Here is a 21,994-nt window from a genome sequence, read left to right as displayed (position 1 = left end):
GAGCTGTGCTCCTCAGCTCCACTCCTGCAAAGCCAGCAAGAGGGCAGGGGTGAGGCACCTGACTCTCTCCCTGGAGCTAGAACCAGAGCCAACAGGTCCCTTCGGGAAGGGGGAAGCCACCTCTTCGACCTGCAGTAGTTTGGAAGCCTCGGCACTAACTTTTTACCCCAATTTCAGAGTTGGGGTCTTCACCAAACAGGCAGTAAAGTGGGGTAAGAGGAGGGTGAAAACAATAGCTGTTGATTGAGCACTGACCAGGTGCCAGGAACCTTATCTCTTAACCTGCATAATTTCTTTTAACTAGAACAATCTTGTGGGCAGGTAGTGTTATCATCCTCACTTTATGGATGAGGAATCTAAGGTTCACTGGGCCAGGTGACCAACCTGAAGTCCAACGGGGTGAAAGGCAGGGCCAGGATTCAAGGTCATGTCTCTCTGACTCCAAAGCCCGGCTCTAACCCCTGCTGAACTCTGGTCACAGCGACTGGTTCAGGGATGGGCATGTGATCCAACAGGGCCACCAAGAGAGAGGGACTCCCAGGACTTGGGGAGCTGTTCAGGGAAGAGCCTGCGAGGTGCACCCCATCTCGCAGGGGGGTACATCCCGGGACGCTCAGCGGCCAGGTGTGGTGCGAAGAGATAGCAACTTTACTGCTGTAGACATGGTCTGGCAAAGTGAGAGAGCGATTTTGTGGAGTCTAAGGTGAAGACCACACAGAGGGACAGAGTGGAGAGATGGTAAGAAGCCAGGGATGTCATCAGAGCTGCTGAATCAAGCCTCACCTGCAGCTGTACTTCTAGACTTCTTAACCCCTGAGTCAGTTTTGTTTTGTTTTTCCCCCGTAAGCCAGTTTGATGGTGTGTTTTATACTTGTGACCAAGAGAGTCCTAACTTGCCCAGAGAGGGGTCTTTGGCAGTGATACCAGACCACTGCAGGTTGCCTCACAAGTAATACAAAGGAGGAGGAAATTGAGTAAAGCAGACTGTGAATGTGTGTGTGTGGTTGTCTGAGGGGCAGACGGGTTCTGGTTTTTGCAGGGAAACCACTCCCAAGCGCTTGTGTGTGGTACAACCTGTGTACCTCCCTCCCCACTGTTCCACGCCCCCACCCCTCCCCTGGCCCAGAGCAGGGTCCCTGAGCTGGGGAGAGAGATGCCATGTTGGCCATCCCCACCTGGCCTATGACTCATAGTCTCACCCACACGGTGCTGCTACCTCAACAAACCGAAGCCCTTTCTCGGTCCCTGACACCTGCCACTGAGCTGGATTTTAGCAAACAGTCTCCTCTACGGTGTACTGGGTCACCGGGAAGGGATCGCACATTCACAAAGCACTCAAATTTGGGGCTTGGATCAAGTGAGGTAATAGACATAGTCAGGGAGAGACCTCTGCAGTGAGAGGTGACAACGCTTATCATAAAGCTTTCCCCTGTGATCCACTATAGGACCACGTGGCCGGCACGACCCTGTGAATTCATATTCTTACAGATCCTGTGGCTGTTTTTTAGGTAGTGTGACTATATTGCATTGCATCTGAGGTGGGTCCAAGATAAACTGTTAAGCATACACATTTAAAATATACCACGGGGAGCCTGGGTGGCTCAGTTGTTTTAAGCGCCAACTTCGGCTCAGATAATGATCTCACAGCTTGTGGGTTTGGGCCCCGCATCGGGCTCTGTGCTGACAGCTCGGAGCCTGGAGCCTGCTTCAGATTCTGTGTCTCCTCTCTCTGCCCCTCCCCCAATCACGCTCTGTCCCTCCCTCTCTCTCTCTTTCTCAAAAATAAAATAAACATTAAAAAAAATTAAAAAAAAAAGATATACCACAATTTTGTGACCTTGACTTGGGAATTCTTTATTTTTCAGTATGCCAGGGACCTCAAAAAATGGCAATGGCCAGGCAGGCCTCTCTTAGCCATTCTCTGCATCTTCTAAGGATGGGAGGTTTCTTTGGTTGCTCCTTTGCCCCCTTAAAACAACTGTGCTGGGCCTGAAGGACATATCCACTAGGCTCCCTCTGCAAAGAGGAGGCTCACAGGTCCCCCTGTGGGGTGGCCAGGCAGAGACGGGAAGGGTTGTAATGTAGGGGCCTCCCGGACAGTCGCGGGAAGGGCCATTAGCGGGGACCCACGTCAGTCTGGAAGCTCTGGAAATCTTACTTGCATAGTTGTAACATCCTTCCACCGGCAGAGCAGCGTAATGATGGGCTTACGGGGGGAGGGGGACGCAAGCTAGCGCGAGAGAGACACAGCGACATAGAGACAAAGAACATGCAAGGGCAAGGCATCGTCGCCTGTGGCTTTCATTGACTGTTCACTGCGTTTTGTTACTGTGGGCTCTCCCATTTATGTCTCCTTTTCCTTTTTTTCTTTTAAAAATCCCACTCCCCTTTCTACAGGCAACGGACACGTGAACGTGCAAAGACAGCAGTGGCCCGGCCTTAATACCCCTCCGCTTGGCATGCCTTGGAGGGGATGTCGGGGGGGCCAGATGGGGGCTGGGGCTGGCTGTGGCCTCGACAACACCCAATGAGACAGAGAAGTTGGGGTGTTGGGGAACGGTGGGGCTGAGGGGGTCTGACTGCTGTGCTCTGCCCAGGGAGCCCTGACCCAGGATCAGCTGGACTGAACTTCCTCCTCAGGACTTCTTCCTCCAGCTTTGCCCTGGCAGGAATCACCTGCCACCAGCCGTTTTCTTGTCTCTGGTGCCCCTTGGGACATCAACCTTCTGAGCCACCATGGGTGCCATAGACTGAATGTCTGTGTCCCTGCCCCTCTGCAAATTCCTGTGAAATGGTATTAGGAGGAAGGTCTCTGAGAGGAGATGAGGTCATGAGGGCAGAGCCCCCCTCACAGAAATGAGCCCACAGAGCTCCCTCATCCCTTCTGCCACGTGAGGACACAATCAGAAGCCAGGAGACAGTCTGATCTGTGATCCTGGCCTTCCCAACCCCCAGAATGGTGAGACACAAATTTCTGTTGTTTAAGTCTGCGGTATTTTTGTTATGCCAGCCTGAGAAGACTAAGACAGTGGGGAAACAGAGGCAAAAACCAGAGAAGAAACTACGAGCCACCTCTGCCACTGCTCGGAAAGACAGCTCACCTTGGAGTCCCCATCCACCAGGGCACCCGCTGCCACCCCCATCACCTCAGCACACCCACCTGCACATGCTGGCCTAATTCCTGGCAGTCCACACGCGGTGCCTGGTGCTATCCCCAAACTGCCCTCCTCTCCTGCCTGTGTGTCCCACTAGAGTGGCAAAAAAGGCCACAGTTTTGCTTCCTCCAGCTCCCTGACTGCTAGGCCAATGCCGGGTAAGAAGCCGGGCTGCGCAGCCTCCTGGACGGCCCTGGGCCTGCCGACTCTTGGGCCTCCCTCTCCAGGAAACGATGGCTGTTCCTATGGTTTAGGACGCTGTTGGCTGGCTCTTCTTTTCCTTGCTGCCAAATACATGCTAACATGCACAGTGAAGCTTGGAGTGGCTCGCTCACGGGAAAGCACTTACCGATTACACTTAAGAGCGCGACCACCTGAAATCCAACGCGTACAACACATCCCTGACTGTAATGGCAGTCTCCTGGTTCCTCAAGAACCAGCTCAGGGAGTGTGTTCACATCCGGCCTGTTGTCTCCAGGTCAAAGGCCTCAGGGCAGGAAGAATGTGGGCTTTCCCCCAGGTAAACTGTTGTCCCAGCAATGTAGTCCATCCAGAAGGCAACTTCTTCAGAATGCCCTGGGGCAGCAGATTGAGCCCGACCTCCTGTAGGAATGTCCTTCATCTCTGCGCCTGGACCACAGCGCCCGAAGGTCCACAGGGAGGACCCAGAGACCCAGTGTGATCCTCCATCAACCAGCAAAGACCCTGGTGAGTTCTCAACACTAGACTTACTAAAACAGGGAATGGCTTAGCATTTCATCAAGACTCAGAAAAAGGTTTTCGACCATCGCCTTTAGGAATCGCCAAAGCTCAGATGAGAAACCTTGTCTTCCCCTCAGCGGCACCTCTTCCTTAAACGCCAATCGTGCGTGAAGTGACTTCTTCAAGCCTGCTCCGACTTTCCTACTGTTTCCCCAGGACGGATAAGTGACAACAGGACAGAAACTAAGCAAAAGCAGTACTTCCCCCATGCCAGTTCTCAGGCCCCTTTCACATACCTTTATTTAGCTCCCACCACCCTCTGCCCAGAAGGCCTGGCTCCCTGCTCCCCTTCACCTGCCAGGCAGAAGCAACCTCTGAAAACTATAATAGCTGTCACTTTGCTTTAAGGCACACAATCCTGATGTTAATTAACCTCTCCTGAGCACCTACTGTGTGCAAGGCCCCGCTCTAAGAGCACACACTTTCTGAGTCACTTAATCTTCAGACAACCCACTGATAGATCACTGTTATTATCTCCATCGTCATTACCCACCTCAGGGCTCATCTCGCTGCACTTTCATGAAAATAAAAACCGCTCTCTATGGAAGTGTCTGCCCTCCTTGCCTGTGCCCTTTGGGGGCAGGGACTGGGTCTGACCCACCGCTACATGAGTTCCTGCATGGACAAATAAATGGGGCAATGCAGGAGGCTGCTCCAGCCACCTTTGCCCTCAACACTGAGATCAAGAAGGCATGAAAATAAGTGTGTTCTGTATCTTTCATTCCCTCCTCCACGGGTGTGTCTGTTCAGGGCAGGGGCTGTGTCTGTCCGGTTCGCAAGCATATCCCTAGCACCTAGCCCAGCACTTGGCCTCGGAACACCTGCTGGATGAACGGAATCACTCATGAGCTCAGTTATCCACTGGCCCCTGCTGTGCACTAAACACAATGATGGGGGGAACATGCAGATGGACAAGACTGGTGCTGCCGCCCTGGGCCAAGGTCTCAGCAGCCAGATGTGGGGCTCCTTATGGCAGGGCTTAAACAATGGGTGTCTGTCCCAAACCTGGAGCCTGAGGTGGTTTTAGACTACAGGGAAGGAGCTGACCCGGCTGCACTGAGTCACGTAGAGCTGGAATGTCAGAGCTGTAGGAAGTCTTAGAAATCAAGAAGTCTACCTTCTCATCTGAGGAACAGGATCTCCACCCAAGCTTGAGAGCCCTACCTCTTTTTATCTTTGTATCCAACCCTGCCGCCCTATGCATGGTCAGCCAGGAAGCGAGCGCTCGGTAAGCGTTTGTGAAATGACTAACTGGCCAACCGAATGAAAGAAAATGAGGCCTCCCATTGGCTGGGTAATTTGAGGCAGACTGGTCAGATGGAAAGAGAAGTGAACCGTGAGTCCGGAAACTTGAAGTTCTAGTCCTGGGTCTGCCACATCATCCCCTGAGTAGGTCCCTTTCCTGTTTGGGCCAGATGGGGCCTATTTTGCCCCATCTGCAAAATGGAGCAGTAGAATTAGATGGTCTTAAATGGAGGAGTTTCCAGCTCTTTTGATCTGGGCAGGCAAAAGATCAGAGCAGGGAGGACAGAGTTGGGCTGGGATGGCCAGAGAGCCTCGTGCACAGCACGTGACAGGCTTTCTGGCTGCTCCCAGCAGAAGCCTCTTCCTGGCCTCAGGTTTGGGCACCGGCACATGGAGGCCTTCATCTGCGCCTCCCCCAGCCCCCATCAGATCTGACAACCACCAGGGAGCTTCCTCCAGGCCCCAGGGAACTCAGGCAGAACACAGGCCACAGAGCATCCTTGTTTTCGTCCGTTTCAGAATTCAAGCAAACTACAAGGGTGAACCACGCTATGCCATGGAGACAAGGCCACAATATTTTCCTGATTAAAAAAAAAAAAGATAGGGTTCTGAGCTCCACTGTGTGACTTAAATGTCAAGATTTCTTTTACCAGAGGAGATCTGATGACATTCTGGAAACCAAGTGTGAAATTTGATTCTGCCTCCCCAAAGAGCTGCCATTATCTCAGGTTGGTGGGGGGCAGTTCTAATGAAGCCCCTTGGTGGAACAGAAGAGCCCCAGGCGGCAATTCCTGCCAGCACCAGTCTTTAGTCCTGTTTAGGTCAGTGACCCTGCACAGCTCGACTAAGTACATGTGCCTCTGTTTTTAACATGCAAAATGCAGATACAACTGTGCCCATTCCTCACTAGATTGCTATCAGGATCATTTATCAAGATTTTATTGATGATTTTAAACAAACAAACAAAAGAACAAGACTTAACGCGCTGAGAACTCTGCGTCAGGCCCTCTCCTTAGCACTTGGCATGCATTATCTCATTTAATTTTACAGCAGATGAATGAAGAAGGTACTAGGATTATGCCCATTTTAGAGACAGAAACACTGAGTGTTGAGGAGGCTGAATATTTTACCCAGGGCCGTAGAGCTGGTGGTACGGCTGGGATATGAACGTAGTATCCGACACTTCTTGTGTCAGGCACCGTACGCAAGACCTGTACTCTGTCCTCAGGGGGCTTATAATTTAATGAGAGAAATAAGCACATGGACAAAGGGTGAACAAATGAAAACGAGAGTATTTTCAACTGGATAAAGCCTTCTACAAGCTGAAGGCATTACTTCTTCCTCCTGCCCCACTAAGTTTACAAGGTATGTTACATATGGAAGTATACACGGATATGCACATAAATGTTATGTACGTTTACATGTGCAGGTGATAAAATCTGTTAACACGGGATTGCTTCTCCACCCCCTCATGGGTCCAAGTGAACCTTCTAATCCTGTAATTGTCTTTCCCCCCCATCCTTTCTTCCAAGGAGTCCAGGCCAGTTCAGCCCTACAAGTTTCTCCGCTTTTGTGATGCAGATGTAGGCCCTGGGCTGAGCACCGCAGAAGCATAGGGAGGAGAGAGGCTGCTCCAAAGGTTAAGACAATTTACATGATAATGAGCTGGGGGTGAGGAAGGAGGGAGGTCGAGAGTGAGGGAAGAAAAGGGGAGAAGGGGGAGAGAGGGAGCAGGAGTGGAGGAGGAGGCAGGAGGAGGGAGGGGGAGAAGGAGAAGTGGAGGGCGAGGAAGAAGAAGCCGAGAAACAGATGGAGAAAAGGGGGAGAGGAGAGGAAGAGAGGGGACCTCTTAGAGGCAGAGAGGAGGAGAAGGAACCAGAGAAAAGGCGGGGGAGCAAGAAGAAGAGGCCAAGAGAGGGAAAGCCTTGTAGGCTGCGGGGAGAGAAGGGTATCTGCAGAATTTGGGGGGCCAGCAGCTCAAGAGAGAGTGGAGGTGGGGCAGGCATGAGGAGGACAGAAAAGGACGTCTGAGAAAAGCAGCAAGAGTTGCCCTTTGGGTCCCTTTGCATACTTTTAGAGAGACTTTGGATAAAGAACGAGATTTTTTTAAAGATCTGTTTTGCCTGGTTGTGCTGTGCCTGTTTAAGTGGGTCTCTGCTCTGGACCTGAGCCACATGGATTACAGCTTCAATAGGGTTACCAGCTAGATTAAATATGCACTTATTTTGCCTGCATGACCTGGGGCAAATCACTGAGCCTCTCTAATTTTTTTTCACTTGTAAAGTAGGGATAACCATAGCACCCTTCGCACAGGTAGCTAGTGTTAGGATTAGATAATTAATGTAAATCGTGTAAACTGGGCCCTGCAATTTACAGATTGGAAGTCACTATTATCAGCATCTTTAGTTCCTAAAGCTTCCATTCTCTGATCTATGTACTTGCTGATCACTCCCGCTGGGTAGCAGGTAGTAGGTAGCCCGTGAGTTCCAAGGAGACTTAGCACACGGGGCCCAGCCCAGCCCCACCTGAGACTTTGCTGCCAAGGTTTCGCCTTGTTTCTGGTCAGTCGGTTTTCTGGTCTGTGCCCTTCTGCCCCAGTAGCCTTCTCAATCCCAGGCCCTTTCTTCCCCTCATCACCACACACCGCTCTGGCTGCCCTTCCTTTCCAACCCCCATGGAGACCTCACACCCCAGCGTGCCTCCCCCTCCCTCTACCCCCTGCTCGCACAGGAGCCATCGTGAGAGTTTCCTTAAAAACCCACTTTCATCACTCCCCAACTCAAAATCTATCAAAAGCTGCCTGCTGCCAATAGGATAAAACCCAAACTCCTCGGTGCACTTTCCAAGGCCTCCGGATCTGGACCTAACTGACTGCATCTTCTAACTCTCCCACACCTTGCAGTATCCTAACCTCTGTTCTAGCCACTGGTCTCCCCTGTCCATCAGATCTGTTTTGGTAGCTACCAACCCACTGTCTTTACTCCTGTTCTTCCTGCTGCTTCGAGTCCCTTTCCTTACCCACCTCAGTCCCCATCAAGCCACACCCCTGCTTCAAGGTCTGTGCCAGCCTCTCTTCCCCGAGAGGGTTTCCCTGACCTCCCACACCTCGTGATGGCCCAGCCATTCAGCTTGTGAACCCTGTCTTCCAACGAGATCAGCTCCTTAGAGGCTCTGTCTCACATGCCTCCAAATCCTCACACAGCACTTAGCACAAAGCCTTTACCCACAGTACCTACCCAACCAACATCTATTCATTCAGTGATGAATTACAGGTACAGGTTCTCCGACAACGGAGAAAGTTAGAAATGTCATTCTACTCAAGGGATTGTTCTGAAGACCTACAATATTCTGAGCAGGTTTTTATGGGTGAGGAGGGGACCGAAAGATGGAATGACACAAGCCTGTGCAGAAGGACCCGAAATTATGAGGGATTTCTTATTCTAGGCTCCCCTCGTGGGCTTTATGAGTTCCAGAGCCCCCTGAAATTATAGGCAAAATTTCCCAGATGTGTGCATGGGACAGACAGGAAGCCTCCCCGCTTTCATTAGCTGCTCAAATGGGTTTTGAATGCCCTAGAGAGCAAGGGTCATGTTTCTAAGGAAACAGTAACACAACCAATTTTCATATTGGTGGGTGAGTAAATGCTCGATGGAGAGAAAGACTTGAGCTGAGTTTCACTGTCAAGGGGAAGGAAGGGAAAGCCTTCACAGAAGAGAAGGGAACTAAGCTGGTTCTCAGTCAACAGGAGGAATTCTAGGAGGAAGAGAAGGGGAGAAGGGCATTGGGAGCACAGGGTATGGCTTAAGACAAGGCCTGGAGGCATGGGAGTGTGTGGCATCTTTGGGGAGGGGCCAAAGATACCCCCTGTGGCACCTCTGTGGGCTTCTGTGGTCTTCTGTGGCTGGGGCATGGGAGATAGAAGCCCCAGATTGATGTAGGGGGATCCCTGTTACTTGTCCCAGGTAGAGGCTCTTTCAGAAGTGGGCTCATGCACAATCATATGGCTTGGGGTGTCTACATGAAAGAGAAGCTGAAAGAGAAACCAGTCACTCCTCCCTCCACTGGGGGGCCAGGGTAGGTGGTGAACCAGCTGCCAAGAGAAGTCAGGAACACCTGTTCTAATGAGGTACAGCAAGGAAGCTTCTAGATGCTTCTCTGTATGGAGAGTGCAAAGCTGGCTGGCCCAAGGATGCTCTGGATATGGGGCTGTCTTCCTCTAGATAATCCATGATGGGTTGGGGGAGGAGGGCAGAGGTGGGGAAGCCAAGAGAGTGAGGGAGTCTTCAGAGGCCGAAACACAAATCTGGGTCTGCTCCGCATTGGGCAGTTCTCACAACATCCAAACAGCAGACTCTCCAGGTGGGAAGCCCCTGGGGTCCTGAGAGAGGAAAGAGATTGGAGACCCAGCATCTGGGGTCAGGGCATCTGGGCACCACCAACTGGCTGGCTGGAAGCCTGGCTGGAAGACCTGACTGGAAGATTCCAATACCCCAGGGCCCTGCCGCTCTCCCAGGGTGCAGTTCAGGCTTTCTCTCTTCCAACATGCCAGGCTCACTCCTCTGTCAGGACCTTCGTGCTTGTTTGGAACCTTTGTCCCCTTCTGCTCCCATGGCTGTCTCTTTCTCATAGTCAAGTTTCATCACAAATGTCCCTTCCAGATTCAGGGGAAACTGTCTGAAGTAGCATACCCCCCATACCCCCATACCCCCACCCAGATTAATGTATAGGGGTCCCTGTACTCAGCTTCCCAGACTGCAATCCATACTGGCGTGCTTCCAGAAAACACCTTCTCCGGCTGCCTGGCTCACTTTGGCCTGAGTCTTGGGTCAACTTTTCTTTTCTGCTCCCCACAGGTGACATAACAAAGGGAGGAGGTGCCCATGGGCCTGGAGGCCTTTGTCAGCCAGAAGGATTGTGCCTGAGGAGCCTGAGTTGCCTTAGGGATGGGTCAGGCACCTGCCATGGTGCCACCTATGACAGGACTGGGCTCTGACCCTACCGTGTCCAATGGACTCTCCAGGGCAGCCCCACTCTGGTCCTAGTCTCTCTTTGCACTGGCACCTTCCCTGCCCTCCTACGTGAGGACTGTCTTATCTTGTGTCACAGAGGAGACACAGCCCCAGAGGCCCCAGGGGCCCCTGGCATAAGTCCTTGATATATCGTATTCCTCCCAATTCCCAAGCAATGTCTGTTCAGGGTAATAAAACGGAGAAAAAAAAATTCCACAGGAATAAGTAGAGCTTTCAGAACTGAAGGAGAAAAGCATTCCAAAGTCACAATGACTTGTCTGGGTTTTAATCAGGGCAGGAGAATTTTGGGGAGGAAAAGCTGGTTGGGAGGCAGGCATGGCAGTGAACACACATACCCTTGGGAGATCTCACGGGCCGTGCATATGTGTGTGCATGTAAGCGTGGAGGGCATGTGCTGTGGGCACATGGGCCTTCTGTACTGTAGCTGTCATTTGGTTAACAGAGATTTGGGCACCTTGCTCTCTCTTTGGCCAAGAGGCCTGTGGCCTGTCCTTGTCTAAAGATCACACCAGGCATTTCCTGCCCTGGGCTTTAATGCCTGAGTTAATGAAAATGAGTTAATGTATAGAAAATGCTTAACATAGCACCTGGCAGCTAGGAGGTGCTCAGTAAGTGACAGCTCGTCAATTACCACTGTGGCCATTATTATTAACACGAATGGAGCCCTATAGCCATCTTGGCTAATTCTGATGCTCTGAGTAGGTATGCGCTGACTGCCTGGTTCTTGGGGCACCACCCACTCTGTGCTCATTCCTGAAGCCCCAGCAGTCAGCACTGTGCCCGGCTCGCTGAAAGCCATCAGTTCGTGCGTCACGGAAATAGGACTGAAGACCTAGCATTGCCACTCTTTCCACAGGCCCTGGTTCTATGACAGAAACCAAAGCAGGTCCCCCTGGTGGGAAATGCCTCCTTTGCAGAACCACTGCTGGACTTGGCCCCTCAGAGGAGCAGGGGGTAGGGACCCGGCCCTCCTGCCAGCACCAGTCATCCCTGTCCCGGGCTGGCCTTCAACACACCCTCAGGCACCAAATACCCCTGTGGAGGAGGAGCCAATGCCTGAGCTGGGATGAGTCTGCCCTATGGAATTAGAATTTTGTGTGTAAATTATTGAATTTTACATGTAAAGCTGTCGGCCACAGATTACTTACCAGACGAGGATAGTTTTCCTCTGTGAGGGAGATGATTTTTAGCAAAGACAGGATATGTATGTAGCACACTACTGAATCACACAGTAATCAGAGATTAATTCTCTCCATCCAGAGGCTCCAGTGTGGGGCCCAGGTGCTCAAAGACCTCCCCACCTTCCCTTCTCCACCTTCCAGGACACAGGGAAAGGATTGCTGGGATTCATGAGCCCACCAGGGCACAAAGAGCCACTCGTGGATAGAATTCTCTAAGGCTGTTTTCCTTCTTTCCCTTCCTCTCTTTTATTTAGCTTTGCCAAGGATAGCTGTATATGGTTCAGTCTTACAGTGAATGCAAATGTTTGCAAATAAGAGGCTTTTATGCACTTATTCCATTCACCACTTATCAGACACCTGGAAACGCAACTGAAAAACAGTTCCTTGTCTATAAGCATTGAATCACTAAATTGTACACCTGAAACCAGTATTACAGTGTATGTTAACTAACTGCAATTTAAATAAAACGTTCAAAAAAACCCAACAACCCCTATTTCAGGACATCAACTTCCTACAGGAAGGAGAGCCCTCTTAGGTCCTCAGACTCACCTGGAAGAACGAGGTGTAAAGGAGGAAAGAGAGTCAATTCAAATGGCTGCCCCCCACTCCCAAGAAGGCAAGCACAGTTCTCCTAAGGAGGGGAGACGGTGCTCAGGTAGTGCTTATTTGGTTTGAGAAATGCTTTTTCTGTTCAAGTTCATTGCCCAAGGGCAAGTACTCGCACAATGTTGTGTGTTGTAGGAGTTCCGATTTAGGACAGTCACCAACCCTTTGTCATATGCAAAATAAACAAATTCTGTGTCTGCTGTCTTTGCTGGCGACTTTGCTTGGGAGGTGTGCCCATCACCTAAGCCCCTGTTTGACTGTATTTGCCAGGCCGACTGATACACTGGCTTAGGCTGGCGACTAGCCTTCTCTATCACACACAGCAGTCTCTTCCTGTTCCTGGGAGGCAGCCGATGTTGCAAAGAGCACAGCCTCCCTCCCTGAGGTGCCCATGGGCCCCGTGGCCTACCTTTCTCTCTTTGTCACCATATTCGATGCCCAAAGTATCCATGGCCCGGACGATGGCTGCCAGGGACTGGATGGTGTTGCTGTAGACAACAGGCTTGTACTGTTTCACGTCTTCTCCAGAGAAGCCATCTTCGTGGATGATCCTAGAGAAAAACCACACACACATCTGATGAGTGCACTGTCCTCACTTGGCATCAAGAATGCCAGGTGCGTGAAGCCGCCGGGGCCAACCTCCTGGCTTTGCTGGCTGAGGACTGGGTCCGACCCGGATGCCGAATTACTGAGCTGCTGCATCAGTACCATAAAATCTGAAGGAAGAACCTACTGAAATTAAGCTGAGACAGAGTAGTGGCAAAAAGAAATGCAGTGTCTTTACACTCCCTATTTATAGTGAAAGAAGTACCAGTTGGCAAGGTGCTGATAATACTTGAAAGTGCTTAGAACAGGAGGGGCACACACGAAGAACTCAGTAAGTGTTAGCTATTGGTATTTTTAAGCAAAGCTCAGGGTCTTAACTGAAATTTCCACTTAGAAGTACATTGATGAAGACCCCGGCAAGAAGCCTGCAAATGAATGATAATTTTTCTTTTGCAGAAAACTCACAGTGCTTGAAGGAAAGAGGACTCACTTAAATGAACCGTCGTCGTCTCTGACAACAGAAAAACCAACAGAAGGAGGGTGCCTACTCTTCCATCCTTGGCTGGGATTGAACTACTGTGTCACCCTTATTCTGGTGGCTCTGAATAGTGACACGGAGGACACAAAAGTGCCATCAGTTCTCAGAGGCCACGCGATACTCTCTGCTCTCCTGTTCTCAGATTCCTCCGAGGTCAAGGTTAAGGCTAGACATGTCCTGATGTCCCTTTTCCCTGCAGAGAGCAGTCACTCGGTACGGGCTTACTGCCGACCAGGTTCCAGGTAGGGGAAAAAGCTAGAAAGAGGGGATAAAACCTAAACGGTGCAAGAGTTCTCCTATAGCTGAAGTAACGAGGAAAGACTGAATGGATTTTGAGATGAACACCCAACAGTGGCCACCACCTCCCCCAAGAAAACTGTGTAAATACTTCTCTGGACACATTTTCCAGTTTGCAATTAAATACTACTTATGGTATGTACATACATCAATATGAGAGCTGAGACTTCCACATCAACACGGCACTTTTCCATTCCTTCATTACCTTCAGTACAGAAGAAAATCACTAACAATTCTTTTTTTAAAAACAGTTTTACTGAGACATAACTCGCATACCGTTCAATCCACCCATTTAAAGTGTGCAAGTCAATGTTTTTGGTATATTTGCATAGTTCAACAATGATCACTACAGTTTAATTTTTGTCCCCCCACCAAAAAGATACTCTATACCTATTAGTAATCTTCACTCACTCCCCACCTCACAGTAAGCAATCACTAATCTGTATTCTGTTTCTATAGATTTGTCTATTCTAGACATATCATATAAATGGAATCATATAACACGTGGTCTTTTGTGATAAGCTTCTTTCATTTAGCATAATAATGTTTTCAAGATTCATCATTTCATCATGGTACAGCATTTTTCAGTACTTCATTTCTTTCTTCTTTCTTTCTTTCTTTCTTTCTTTCTTTCTTTCTTTCTTTCTTTCTTTCTTTCTTTCTTTTTTTCTCTTTCCTTCCTTCCTTCCCTTCCTTCCTGACTTCCTTCCTTCCTCCCTCCCTCTCTCTCTTTCACCCTCCCTCTTCCTTCCTTCCATCCTTCATTCCTTCCCTCCTCTTTCTTTCTTTCTTTCTTTCTTTCTTTCTTTCTTTCTTTCTTTCTTTCTTTCTTTCCTTCTTTCTTTCTTTCCTTCTTTCTTTCTAGTAGGCTTCATGTCCAGTGTGGAGCCCAACGTGGGGCTTGAATTCACAACCCTGAAATCAAGAACTGAGGTGAGATTAAGAGTAAGATGTTCAACTGACTGACCCACCCAGGCATCCCTGGACTTCATTTCTTTTTATTGCCCGGTTATATTCCATTGTATGGATATGCCACATTTTATTTATCCATCCATCAGTTGACGGACACTAACAATTTCTGTTGTAAAATTTGACTTGATACCGGGTTGTGAGTCTTTATCCTGGGTTTCTCTAAGAAGCAGATCAGAATGACCCTTGTGACTTTTCATGGACTTTTATTGACCCTAAATCCATTTCTGTACAAGTTTCTGGAGGGAGTGTACACGTAGCCTGGATCATTGATGCACCCCAGAGGGATCTTAAAGGAAATGGCTAGTTCCCACTGTAAACAATCAGAAACTTGGACAAAATATAAGAAACAAGAAGTTTCAGACACTAGGGAATAAGTAGTACAGGCCTGTGATCCAGAAGACAAGGGAAACAAATATGGTAGCCTTGTGACTGGCTCGGCTTTCCACCTGGAGGCATTTACCAGCCCTCAGCACAGGGAGGGAGAACCCAAGAAGAGCACAGCGGTCTTACTGAGTTGATGAGACAACGCTCGAAGTCCAGGAAGCCTGAGGTGGCTGGAATTTGAGGGGCAGAGTACCAGGGAGAGAAATCTACAGAGAGGGAGCCAAGCAGTAGATATATGAATGGGGGGGTCTCCTCAGTCTTTGGCTGAATAGGGAGAGATTGCAAGGGCTCAGCAAGGAAGAGGCATCAGGGAGCTTATAAGGCAAACACTTCCCAAACCTCACTCAAGGCTGGGAGATGTGTGAGTTCTGACCAGGCAGAGTGGAGAGTCCTTGTTGAACAGCTAGATCACTCAGCAGAGACCCTAGGAGGCTCATGCCATAGTAGTAGGTCTAAACCAGCCCCAGAGTAAGAGCTACTTTAGACCCACCCTGACAAAGCTTAAAAATTAGCTTTAAAAAATTGAGCTGACCCACGAGTAACTTAATTTCCTGACAGAATAAAGTCCAACACTGTTTAAATCAGGACAACAAAATCAGACACTTAAGAATATAATATTTTTTCATGTCCAGCACCCAATACAAAATTCCCAGCTATGCAAAGAAGCAAGGTGTGATGCACAACCAGGAGAAAAATCAGTCAATGGAAGCAGACTCAGAAGTGACAGCGGTGATGGAATTAACAAGGACTTTAGAAATACCTATTTAAAATATTTTCAAGAAATTAAAGGAAAACATGAACATAACGAGCAGAGAAATGGAAGATATAAAAAAGAACAGAACAGAATGTCTAGAGATGGAAATATAAACATTTCACAGTATGCAACTAACTCATAGAAGATTAGTGGCCTTGAACAATCAGCCACGGAAACTATCCAAACCGAAGCAAAGAGAGGAAAAAGGCTAAAAAAACTATATTGTGTTATTTATAACATATGTAAAAGCAAAACTTATGCAACGACGGCACAAAGGATAGGAGGGATAAAATGCAAACACGCTGTTGAAAAATTCTTACACAGGAAGCACTTCAAAGTAAAGACGGTAAGTTAAGACACATATTGTAAACTTTAGAACAACTAAAAAGCTATATAAAAAAGCCAGTTGTTACCTAGGCTCCGCGACCAGCCTCCCCACAGAGGGTGGGACCTGCTGGGGAACCTGAGAGGTGGAGCCGGGATTCGCCGGTCCCCGTGACACTGTCTCTGAAGAAGTCAGTGCAGTTAGTTTCTCATGCTTCATTTTGGACCAGGAGGCCTTACCACTCTCCCGGAAATACTCTCTAGACCCTTGGCTGCCTTCAGGATTTCCCCTGAAACACTAGGGATGGGGCTATCATTGTCCACGCCCATGAGTATCAGTCCTTATGCCACCTAATAAGGCAGGGAGGGGACGTTTTTTATTCTGTTTGACAGAAGAGGAAGAGAGTCTGAGAGAGATTAAGTACTTGGCCTAATGTCTTCTCAGCCCAGGAGTGGAGTGCGGGTCGACCGGGACGCTCTTCTATACCAGCTGGACTGGGTCAAAAACTGCCAGAAAGGTCTCAGCCTGGTGCCTGGGGTGGCCTGAGGTACAGAAGCTTCATGTGAGGTTTGCAGAAATGACGCGATGTGGGAAAAACCTGCTCCGGTCACAACGATGAGTTCCATACCTTGTACAAACTGGCTCATATGAGCTTAGAATTGGACTTCCTGTTTCAGGGTGGGATTTTATATTGCCCTCTAACTACCAAGTAGTAAATGCTAACACTAGAAAATCTGGGCCATATAAAACAACACCAACAAAACCCCCCACAACAACCCATATCATCAGTAATCCCATCACTCAGGGAAAGACACTGCAGTTTTTAGTGTCCACCCTTCCAGGACTCTTTCCATACCACCTTGTTCATTTTCGCTACCCGCACCCCCCCCCCCCCCCCCAGCATTGATTTGAGTCGTGTGTCCTTACAAGTATCACTTAAGGCCCCTTGATTTTCTATTTCGCCATCACATTCTGGAGGCAGAGCAGAGCTGTGGTTAGTCTTAGGAGTCACACAGGTGCGGGCAAACCCCAGCTCTACCACTGACGAGCTGGGTGTCATTGGTAAAGGATTTCACCCCTCAGGTCTTAGGTTTCTCATCTGCAAGGGGCTGTTGGGTGAGGAATAAATGGAAAGTGCCAGTCATATATAAGTATATAATAAATGGTACCTATTAGTAATATATATCCTCATTCCACAGTCAAAATCCCCGAAATAGAATTTCCTTCATTGGCAGTATAAAAGAAACAATAATAATAGCAGCTGATGTCTGAGGGTTTGCTCTCTGTTAAGGGCTTTACGTGTACCCTCTCATCTAATCTTCAAGATAATCCTAGGAGATAAAAACTATCATCACCTCTTTACAGATGAGACAACCGAAACTAGAGAGATGGAACCACTTACCTGGGGTCACACAGCTGGTAGGTGTCAAAGTGGCCTTCGAGACCCTACCTGTGACCACCAGACAGACACACAGAGGCAGAAGTGCTTCTTCTGCTCTGGATCCCTGTATCCAGGTTCCCAGAGGGTCCGGAGATTTCACATACACAGTGAGTATCAGAACATGTCTTATAATATCAGCCCAAGGAGTGTGGGGCAAGGAAAGGAGGAATCTGGCCAGGGGCTGGAGAGGCAGCCCAGGGAAATCTGAGGTCTGAGCCCTGGAGGAGATAATACCAGGGTTTGGAAAGCAGGAGCAAGGCTGTATGAGACACTTTAGCAATAGTCAGTGGCATCACATTGCAATAGTCCTATAAACTGATCTTCATCCAAGTGCAGAATCAAGTCCCAGAGACATGAATCACTTGAGCCACTAGATCAAGCCATGCCTGAAGCTAACCCTATCTCTACACTTTCGAGTGACAGCAGCCAAATAATTCCCTCTTATTTTTGCCTAAGCTAATTTGACCTGGGTTTCTGTCACTTATACCTAAGAGTCATGACTAAAACATGATTTGCACCTTGATAATAACAATAATCAGAGATCATCTCCTAGTAAACTTGTTTATTAATTCTCTGTCTTTACCACCAGCCTGTCAGTCCCTGGAGGCCAGGTACCACATCTCGTCTGTCTCAGTTCCTCTTCTCCATATTATTTGGCACAGGACTGCGCTCTGGACAGTACTCAGAGAAAGTGGGACATTAACAATGTGAGACTGGAGTAGACAGATGCTTAAGACCCACCCCCCCCGAAGGAGCCCACTAAAGGAGGCAGGTGTGTGTGTGTGTTGGGGTGGGAATCCACCAGATTTCCTATGCCTGCAGAGCCAGGGTAGCAAAGCCAAGCCAAGTTAGATGCCACAATGGTGCCCATCCCAAACTCAGAGACTCTGAGGGGTGGACCAAGAAGAAATGGGGAGCAGGCAAGGGCTGACTGCAGACCTGAGTGTTTCCCTTTGGACAGAAGCCACCAGTTAGACTCTGGAAACCTGGCAACACAACTGAGGGAGGAGACCTCAAGTGCAAACGGGGGGGAAACGGGGGAGGGTGGCATCCGAGCCCACTGGAACAGGTCTGAGCTTTCTGGGAAGAGGCAAACAAGGAGTGACCCTTGGCCTCCCTTGCCTTGGCTCCCCCTCCTTACTGCCTTGGGACCTCGCAGGAGGCCTGGACCAGGGCTCTCTTGTTCTCTGCTTCCCCTCTCAGTGTAGGACTGCACTCAGCTGCAGTGAGACTCCCTGGGCACAGTGGCCTTATATGGTCACAGAAGCACAGGCTCAGGAGCTGGAAAGGACCTTGGAGGATCCTCTGGCCCAGCAGCCACTCTCCTTCTCTGAATCACAGATGCCTCTGAGATTGTGGCAAATGCCCCCACGCACATACTGTTACCCCCAGTTTCTGGGAGGTTCAAGAACTCAGGGCCCTAAGCTACTGGAACACGATTTTTCACACCATCTGTAGGCTGGATTAAACGCCCCTCTGCTCCCCTTCCTCAGCACCCTTTCCCCTGCATTGGAACTGTCTCTCTATCCTCCACCATAGTCCCTTTGGGGGTCTAGATTCAGGGGGTGCTTTGGGAGCCAGACTCAAACTGTGGGGCTGGGCAATCTCTTTCACAGCTCAGTGCTTCAGCTTCCTCAACCTTCCATGGAGACGGGCCTGGTAACAGTAACTCTCCTCGCCAGTCGTGGTTTGTAAAGACAAGTGCTGGGCATCCAGGGCATCATAAGCACTCAATCAGCCCCACTGTTATTATTATTGTTATCATATTTGGTGAGCGGGGCAGGGTTGGGGTGGAGCTACAGTTGGCTGGCTGCACCATGTCTGTCCTCTTCAGGAGAGGACGTGACCCAGGGGCCACAGGGCAGGGAGGCCAGGAGGTCACAAGAGGACCACTGCCCACCAGGAGGAAGCCAAGCAAGGCCACAGAAGGGAAGATGGGGCAGGGAGAGGGGGGCGTTGTTGGCACTCAAGCAGAGAATCTGCTCATTTACCTAACGAACATCACAGGAGCAGCAGTGGGTTAAAAAGCTGGATTTTCTGACTTGGGTGCTGCTCCGTGATGTCATAAAATGTGTTTCTGATCACAGCTGGAGATTCACATGTTGACTGTCCACGTTAGGTCAGTGCTCGGTGCCTCACTTGTGTGACACTCACCAGGGAGACTGATCCACAATGGGCATGTGCCCTGGGGCCACGCCTCTGCCGAGCCGTGGTGGGAAAGGACCACACATATTTAATCCAACAGTGAACAGTGAGATGCAGTGATTTAATGGCTCACACACCAGCAATGAGGGGCTCCACAGAACCCATCAGAGAGCATGGGACCTGAACCGGGTCCTAAGGTGAAAACACCAGTTAGAGTACAATGTGTGTGTCCTCTGGGGCCATTTTTATAAAACTACATTTGCATGTGACGGTGTTGGTAGGAGGAAGGGGTGTGGAGAAAGGAGGGAGAGGGGGAGAATGCTTAACAAAGTATCATCAATAATCACTTTTGGGTGGTGGCATTCAGGGATTTTTTTTTTTACTCTGTACGTGTTGGTTTTGTCTCATTAAAAAAATGTGCAATTGGTATTTGAAAGAACAACACATCATTTTCAGTGGGAGACAGACACTTGTGCTTAACAGGGGGACCATTATGGCCGGGAGAGAGGACCAGAGTAAAAAGGGGTAGAATCATTAATCAATAGGACTTTCCTGACATGTTTCACTTGGGTTCAGCCTGACTTAAGGTCTTGAAGCCTGACTTCAAGACTTTGAAGCCTTGAGGCCTGGTCCCTGCCTCCCCGGGGCTCTCCTTCTGGATGATAAGGCAAGTGTTAAGAATGGCAAGGCTAGCGATATTAAGTACTATCTGCCAAGGGCCAACTGAAGGGTTTGTGTGTCAGACGTTTTGCCCACCACCCAACATTCCCGTGTCACCCCAGTGAGTTACTTTCCCTGCCTCCCTTGCAGCTAAGAGTGACCACGTGATCCAGTTCAAGTAAGATGAAGGGGAGTAGGCCAGAAATGCCTCTGAGAAATGGTTTTCCGAGAAATGGTTTTCCTTCTTGGTCCAAAGAGAGAGGGTTTTGAGAGCAGTTTTCCTGCCTCCCTAGTCTACTACTTCCTTGACCCTGTGACCCTGGCTGTGCCTCCACTGGTCACACCCTGGCTTCTTGCCTTTATATGTAGTTGTGAGAAAAGTAAATACTGGCACCATGGTGGCCATCTTGTGACTGTGAGGTTAAATGCCACCACCCCGAAAATGGCAGGTCAAAGGGGTTTAGGGGGCTCCCAGTGGCGCTGCTGAACTGCGAAATCAACCCTGGGGCCATCTGATAACAAAGGTAGATCGTGCAAGGTAGATCGTGCTCCTACCAGGATGCCCTCTGCCTGGGATAGGGAAATGGTCCTTCCTGGAACCAGCATAGAAAGTCATTTTCCAGCCGGGAAACTGACATAGAGAGAAGAGGTTTGCCTACAGGCTTATGGTTAGCTTGTGGCAGAGCACGGACAAAATTCCCAGAGGCCTTTCCATTGTGCCACAGGCCTCTCACTTCCCGTAGTGCTGCCCTGAGGCAGGGGAGCTGATGGGTTATACCAGGTGAGAAAAACATCTATCATTTGCAAAACAGAAAGATTTGTTTCCCCTTCTGTCTTAAAATCTCTAGTTCCCAATAATTTGGAGGCTTCTTTGAGGGTGTTCTTTGTCCATTCATTCATTCATTCACTCATTCCCTCTTTCACTTTTCATGTATTTTTCTGGTACCTCCTATATACCAGGCACTGTAGCAGGTGCTGGGGAGACAAGAATGAACTGGCAGACACAATTCCTGCCCTCCTAGAGCTTGAATTCTATTGCAGAAGGTAGATATTGAATAAGTAATTTCACAAATGCTTAATTAAATTATAATTGGAGTCAGCACTACCAGGAATTAAAATACCACTGGAAAGAGATCCAAGAGGAGGATCTCCAGCACGGGCTCAGGAAGTATCACGGAGAGTTGAGCACAAGCTGGCTGCACAGACAGGGACAGAGACAGGATTCCACACGGGGGGACAGCACATGCCAAGGTGGCGCTCCAGAGAGCCACTTCTCTGCATGGTCTCCGTGTGTCTTCCGGAGGCCCTGGCAGGCACACAGGGTGCTGGGGAAATGTACGAAAGGAACAGAAGGCACTTCCTGGGCTGGCGGGTGGGACTGGGAGCCGGAGATCCCAGTCGGGAGGGCTGCTCTGGATCTGGCGCCGGCGTAGGTCTGATGTTTCCTCCCGAGGGAGGGTTCCACCCAACCTCCTGGAAAAAGTAGAAACAGTAAGCCAAGCCGATGTGGTAAATGTCACAAACACCGGCCAGGCTAAGGGTGCTGGCAGGAACAGCAGACAGCTTGAAGCGGGCGCAGCCGACGGGAGGCACCCCAGGATAACAGGCAGAGGGGAGGGCCCTGCTGAAGGCCTTTCTCTTCTTTCCCATTGGTGCTCCCACCAACTTTTACACCAAATGTAAAAGGGTCACATTTCTTTCATCTGACAAAGAGCCAAAGTGTCGTGCCCGGCAGGGTTTGACCCGCAGGAGAGACCCTGGCTCCTGATTTTGTGATGCCACCAAGAGTGAGGACTAAGCAGAATGGTCGACAGTGGTCCAGAAGGTACTGTGTGGGTGGGGCCAGGGGGTGGATGGGAGGCGGGCGCTTCCAGGACATGCAGCAGCCCCAATCCCTGTGAGGACACCCTTCCTTCTTTCCTTCCTTCCTTCCTTCCTTCTCCTTTCCTTCCT

General features: G+C 49.6%; 1 protein-coding gene across 3 annotated transcripts in view; it reads right to left on the bottom strand.

The window, feature by feature from the left end:
* GNAO1 (G protein subunit alpha o1) overlaps window positions 1–21,994 on the bottom strand; it is a 170,271-nt gene that overhangs the window by 72,926 nt on the left and 75,351 nt on the right. For all 3 annotated transcript variants that reach the window (XM_058706792.1, XM_058706794.1, XM_058706791.1), the window contains exon 3: window positions 12,389–12,530. In XM_058706792.1, the coding sequence (XP_058562775.1) occupies window positions 12,389–12,530 (142 nt within the window). The remainder of the gene's footprint in view (window positions 1–12,388; window positions 12,531–21,994) is intronic.

The sequence above is a fragment of the Neofelis nebulosa genome, chromosome 17 (assembly GCF_028018385.1).
Source record: "Neofelis nebulosa isolate mNeoNeb1 chromosome 17, mNeoNeb1.pri, whole genome shotgun sequence".
In the NCBI taxonomy this organism is placed as follows: domain Eukaryota; kingdom Metazoa; phylum Chordata; class Mammalia; order Carnivora; family Felidae; genus Neofelis; species Neofelis nebulosa.
This window is presented reverse-complemented; position numbering and strand designations above follow the sequence as displayed.